The sequence below is a fragment of the Halyomorpha halys genome, unplaced genomic scaffold (assembly GCF_000696795.3).
Source record: "Halyomorpha halys isolate HHAL.00 unplaced genomic scaffold, Hhal_1.1 Scaffold80.1, whole genome shotgun sequence".
Taxonomy (NCBI): domain Eukaryota; kingdom Metazoa; phylum Arthropoda; class Insecta; order Hemiptera; family Pentatomidae; genus Halyomorpha; species Halyomorpha halys.
Genome location: NW_027110435.1, coordinates 936,348 through 942,164, shown reverse-complemented (window position 1 = coordinate 942,164; position 5,817 = coordinate 936,348). Strand labels below are relative to the sequence as shown.

Sequence of the window (5,817 nt, the reverse complement as noted above, 5' to 3'; positions counted from 1 at the left end):
TGGGCCTTCTGTAAAGAGATATCAGGCTGGAGAAATCGCCTAAGACCAGACAACCCCGACACCATCAACAATGGAAATCTACTAAGTTCTATTTAAACTGACACTATAGAATTTAATAAACTAAAGTTTCTTTAATTCAGGAAATTTTTCAATTATTCGTTTCTCAGAATATTTAATGAAAAATTAATTTATTTTAAGGATAATATTAAAATATAAACTTTTATACTAATAAATAAGTAATTATGTGTGATATAATGTTTATTAATAAAGAAAGTTGTTTATTAAACAAACAAAAATATTGATTATAACGTTAACTTCCCTCCCCTTCGCCTTTTTCCCTTTTTTTTTTTCAAGGAGTAAGAAAACAATTAAATCACATTGTTTGTTTTCCAGTTTAAAATTAGGATATACTACGATCTTAGTGATGGAGCTCATCTGCTCTCAACTTTTTTATTCTTTAATAGTAAACAGGAGTTTATATGTGAAATATGTCATATATAGCGTATATATGAAATATATCGTAAGGAAATATTACGATCGTGATTATCGGATACGATCGTAATTATCGGAAGTATTACGATCGTGAAAAATGTTTTATGCATTAATAAAAAAAAAAAAAAATGGAAATAACTACACAACGATCTATTATTTAAATTAGTTATTTCACCCCTTCATAACAGAAAAGGGATGTCTGGCCTGTCCTCTCACACGACTGTCCTTACCGCTTCTTAAAAGGGTTCATGTAAAAATATTTATAACGAAAAAGTAACTGAGAATTAACAATATTAAAAAAATAAAATAAGTCGATCATAAGGAACGAACTAAACTTAATGTTCACATATTATTTTCAAGTATGGTGTCTCCGATGTCCTCCATTCCAGCCCTAACATACCTTTGAAGCCCCATAAACCCGCCTTTTTGGCTTCACTTATTTTTTGACAGCTTACTCCAAGATCAAAAATGAAAATTGAAAATATAAAAAAAAAAATCAATTATCCAAATTTTTAAGTTCTACTATTATTTTAAAATCAGAACAAAGAAAACAAGACAATAGAGTTTACAAGAAGGATACTCAGTGTTGCCAAGTATCAGACTCTTAAAAGTTAATTATTTTTTTCCTTTACAATTGTGATAGATGTACAAATAAAATATATTTATATAGTAGAAGGAGTGTTGTGAAGAAACTTCAGAAAGAGTTAAAACACAAGTATCTTTTGATCCTTCTCTCTCAACTTTGTTTATTATTTTCCAATGTTACGGGCCTCGTGTCATTATCAAGGATATACCTTATAATTGTTTATTCCAAGTTATTAAAAGTTTTTCTTCTTTTTTAAGGCTGTTACAAACCTGAGGCGGACGCTTAAGAAGTCAATTGTACCAGTTTGCTTTGCAGAAAAACTAAGAGAAATAGTTACCATCTTTAGAGCATTATTTTAAATATTGGTATAAAACATAATTTGTAATAATTGATTAAGATTAATAGAAATAGTACTGCATATTCTATAAATTCAACTTTCTTTCTACAATATTGGTCAGATATTTTTTATTTAATTACACAAACATATTATGTTTTTATAAAAAACATATGTTCTTATTTATTTTATAAAAATAATGAAACGAATCGATTGAATTTTAAATATACTATTTTAAGCTAGAGTAAACCATTAAATTCGAAGGGTGGGGTTATTATTTAATTAATTAAAACACAAATATTCACTTTTGGCAGTTCAAAAGCAATGCTAAATGAACCCTGACGCGTTGATGGAGCACAAGCGCTTTTTTTTTTTTTTTTTTTTTTCGAACCCTATAAAACAGAAATAAAAACTGAATTAGTAAGTGCATTACTGTGAAAAAAGAAAAGTAATTCGTGTTGTGTCTTACCTTTTACTACCTTTGGTATTTTAATGTTACCTGTTATATTTAATTTTACATATGAGCTATCCATTCAAGGAGCTATTTTGAGTCCGGAGGTGAGGGGCCTCCACGTGTTGACAAGCGCTTTTTGATTTGTGACGAAAAACCTATACTCAAGGTCGGCCAAAAATTAGAGGTGACTTCTACCAGCCAATTGAAATAAACCATCTACAAGCTTGCGCATGCGCGTTAGGTTGGCAAACGTGAAGCAGCATCTTTTAGTATTAAAGAATATGATTAGAATTAAGAACAATCCAATGTTGCTTGTTAATGTGAAATTGACTTCCGAACGCGGTACATCAATTTCAGTTTGCTATGACAAAAGCCAGTAATGGAATGAATTATAAGTAAAATTAATAGCTGAAGAGAGGTTAGTTGCAAGAAGCGCCATTGCTGAACATGGCGTCCATTCCATGAGTGGGTAGCTTTAGAGTTCTGTGTAAGCGTCTTAGGACTTAGTAGACATCAATTTAAAGGTTGTGAGTTGGTTTTAATAAACATCATCCTATATGGGTTCGGTAAGCACATAATATTGCTAAATATACTAAAGCTAATTCATATTTTGAAGAGAATGGATACATTAGATAATATTATATCACCGGTGTGTAGAAATGTTACCCCTAAAAGCACTACTAATAATTTATATAATGAGCATATTTATAATAACATTGAGAAATCAGGAAATTCATTATTGCATGAAGAGTCTGAGGACGAAGATTTAGACTTATCTGGTATATTTTGTGTTTCTGATGCTATGACAAAATATTTGGATGAGGGAAATTCATCACCTCAAACAAACTATGATGATTCATCTGATGAATCTATTGATTTGAATAGCATTAAAAATTATCCAGAAAAACTAGTTAAACATAAAAATGATCAATTCTTTGTTTCTAACAACTTTAGTTCCCCCTCCAAAGATCTTCCTATAGATGCTAGTAAGAAAATTAAACATTTTTTTAGAGAAGCTAGTAATGAAGACAATGTACAGTTAGACATTGGAAATTATGATTCTGTCATTTCTCATGACAGCAATATTACACCCTTAAAAACTCAAACAAATAAATGCTTACATATCGCAAATTTTAAATCTCTTACCTGCAAAGTTAAAGTCATTGAAGAAGTTCTATTAAGTGAAAATATGCCAATAAAAATGACAATTTTAGAACCTAACTTTGATGTTGATCCCTTGGAAACAACGGTGGAAGATAATAGCAATAAAGTAGATTTTTTAACAAAACATTTACAAATAGGAAGTGGTAGGAAGGAGAATTATGAAAACGACAAGTTTGAAACTGAATGTAAAAATTATTTGAGCGATGAATCTCAAAAGTTAATTAACAGTTCTACCAACAAGCAAATAAAAATACCATCTTTGTTCCCAGAAAATCCAGATATTCATCTGGATAAGCACAAGGAAGATAAGATTTATTGTAATGAGAAGGCTAATCTTGATAAAAAAGAATTTAATGAAAGTGTTTTATTTCATGTTGGTGCTTCCAAAGAAACAGAATCAATGAGAAATGACAAAAATTTTAAAGATAAAGAACATCTGAAAGACATAGAATCAAAAATTGACAGAAATCTTACAGATAAGGTTGGGAAAGTTTTTGATATTCAACAATCCTCAACTAAAGAAATCATGCTTGATCAGGCTTTAAGCTTGGCACATCAGAGAACTAAAAGAATGAAAAAGGCAATTTCAAAAAATTCTGTTAAAAAACAAAGTTCAAAGCCCAAGAAAACTAAAAGTAACTGTAATAAATCTGAGATTAAACTTACTGAAAATAAAACAGCTATTCTGAAAAAACATAATCCTCAGAAAGCAAGTTCATCTAATTCAGTATTGAACAATTCAACTGAATCAGGATATAATTCAGATAAAACATTTAGTACAGATTCATTGAATAAACATATGGATGTAGATGAATATGGTGAAACTATTAGGAAACAAGAAAAAGCCAATTATTTTGTAACATTTGTTGAGAAAGAGACTAATGATGAAAATAGTAAACCACCAATAGTAATTAAAATTAGTAAAAACTCTAATGAGAAAAAAACTGGCTCTGAACTTTCATCAAAAAAGAAAATAAGTCCTAAGAATAAAGAAGATAATATTTCAACACCAGTATGTCCTAAAGATATTAATAGGGGTGATCTTTGTGAAACATTGGAAGACAATTTGCAGATGGATAATTTTAGTACTGATGATATAATGAATACTGCAGAATCTGAATATTTTATAGAAGAAAGTGCTGAATTGGTTGAAGATGAAAATAATACTAAACATCTTAATAATGACAAAAAAGAAGTATCCTCAATAAATACAGAGAATGGGCTGCCAACATCTAAAAACTCATGCATAAATCCTTTTTTGGGTGAAAGTGTTAATTCTTTAATTAACAACGATTCTAAGAATTTAGTTCCAATATATACACATAATAGAATGGTGACTGACATTATCTCTGAGAAAAACAGTAATTTAGATTTAAAATATTTGGCAAAAAACACTAATGCCTGTAATACCTTTGTTGCCTTACACAACATTTTAAGTTTTGATAATTCAAATAAATTACCTATATCATCTCTACTCAATAAAGATGTCTTTACCCATCCGGATCAAGTTATAAATATTTTGAAATGTCCAATAATAACACTTAGTTCTAAGATACAGCCAAAAATACTTCCCTGGAGTATTGCTTCTAGAGATCCTCGCATAAGAAATCATGTTAGAGCTATTGTTATAGCAGATACTTCATCTGATTCCAGTTCTCCAGAAAGGTCAGATATACAGCAAGAAACAAGAACCATTAGTCAAGATATGCAAAATGGGTCTAAAGAAATAAATAGCAGAAAATATGCTGAATATAATTCAAAGAAGAATGGAATTAAAAAAGTTATAGTGGGTCGTAGAAAGAAACAAGAAATTGATCCTGAATTACTGTATAAATCACCACTATTAAACTTATATGATGCAACTGAAAGGACATCATATACATATTCAATGTGTAAGAGATATCAAGCTAAGATTCACAAGAAAGATCCAAGAATGTTTTACAGAAAAGAAAAAAATGAATTTAACTCTAATCATAGTCACCATGAATTTATGGAAAGAATTATTCAAAAAAAACATAACTCACATAATAAACCTGACTGTTCTGGGTGGGATTATGCACATAAAAAATTTGATGCCCTTTTCCTCTCTAAAATACATAATGAAAAACATCATCAAGCTGAAGAAATTAAATATATGTGGAAAGAAGACCGGTATTTAATGGATAAATCTGTTGAAAATTATCCAAGGTCATATTATAGGCACAGAGAGTTTTCTAGGAGGGAAGAACTTTTAAAAAGAACTAAACCTTGGTGTATTGATAATAGGCAGTAGTAATGAAAATGAAAGGCTATGGGGGCATAGAATGTATGAAGAATTGATTCATGGCCCTAATAAGGATATGAGGTTGGATAGAAGAGGTAGAAAGAGATTTAGAGATGTTGGGGAAGAGCCTTTATATTCACCAAGCAGACATCATGATAAGCATAATGTTAAACAATCCCAATCCCCTGCCAGATGTTTAAGAAGTAGAGTAACAACGCCTAATCCTCGTTAGCAGTTCTTTGATCCTGGATCCCCCAATAAGTCCTGAGTCAGCTGATTGCTACTATATACTTGTTTATGTTTCATGTATTAATGTAACTAGCTAACTGAAGTAAAAAACTTTGTTAGATAATATTTTTAATTTTATTACATGAAAAAATTATTTCGTTGTTTTAGTTTAATATATTAGTTATGAAATAATGAACATGCAATTTTGTTCTTTCATTATATAATTATTTGTATTAATCTTGCAATATTAGATTCTTATATTAGTGTTAAAACTGGTGCTAGTCAAGTTTTAGTTT

General features: G+C 29.6%; 2 protein-coding genes across 2 annotated transcripts in view; one reads left to right on the top strand and one right to left on the bottom strand.

Moving 5' to 3' along the window:
* Window positions 1-5,817, bottom strand: part of LOC106692959 (trifunctional enzyme subunit beta, mitochondrial) — an 86,571-nt gene that overhangs the window by 25,872 nt on the left and 54,882 nt on the right. The gene's annotated exons all lie outside the window — the stretch shown is intronic.
* On the top strand, window positions 2,486-5,302 carry LOC136796059 (putative leucine-rich repeat-containing protein DDB_G0290503). The gene has a single exon (XM_067048608.1). It carries the CDS (start codon window positions 2,486-2,488, stop codon window positions 5,300-5,302), a length of 2,817 nt encoding a protein of 938 aa, XP_066904709.1.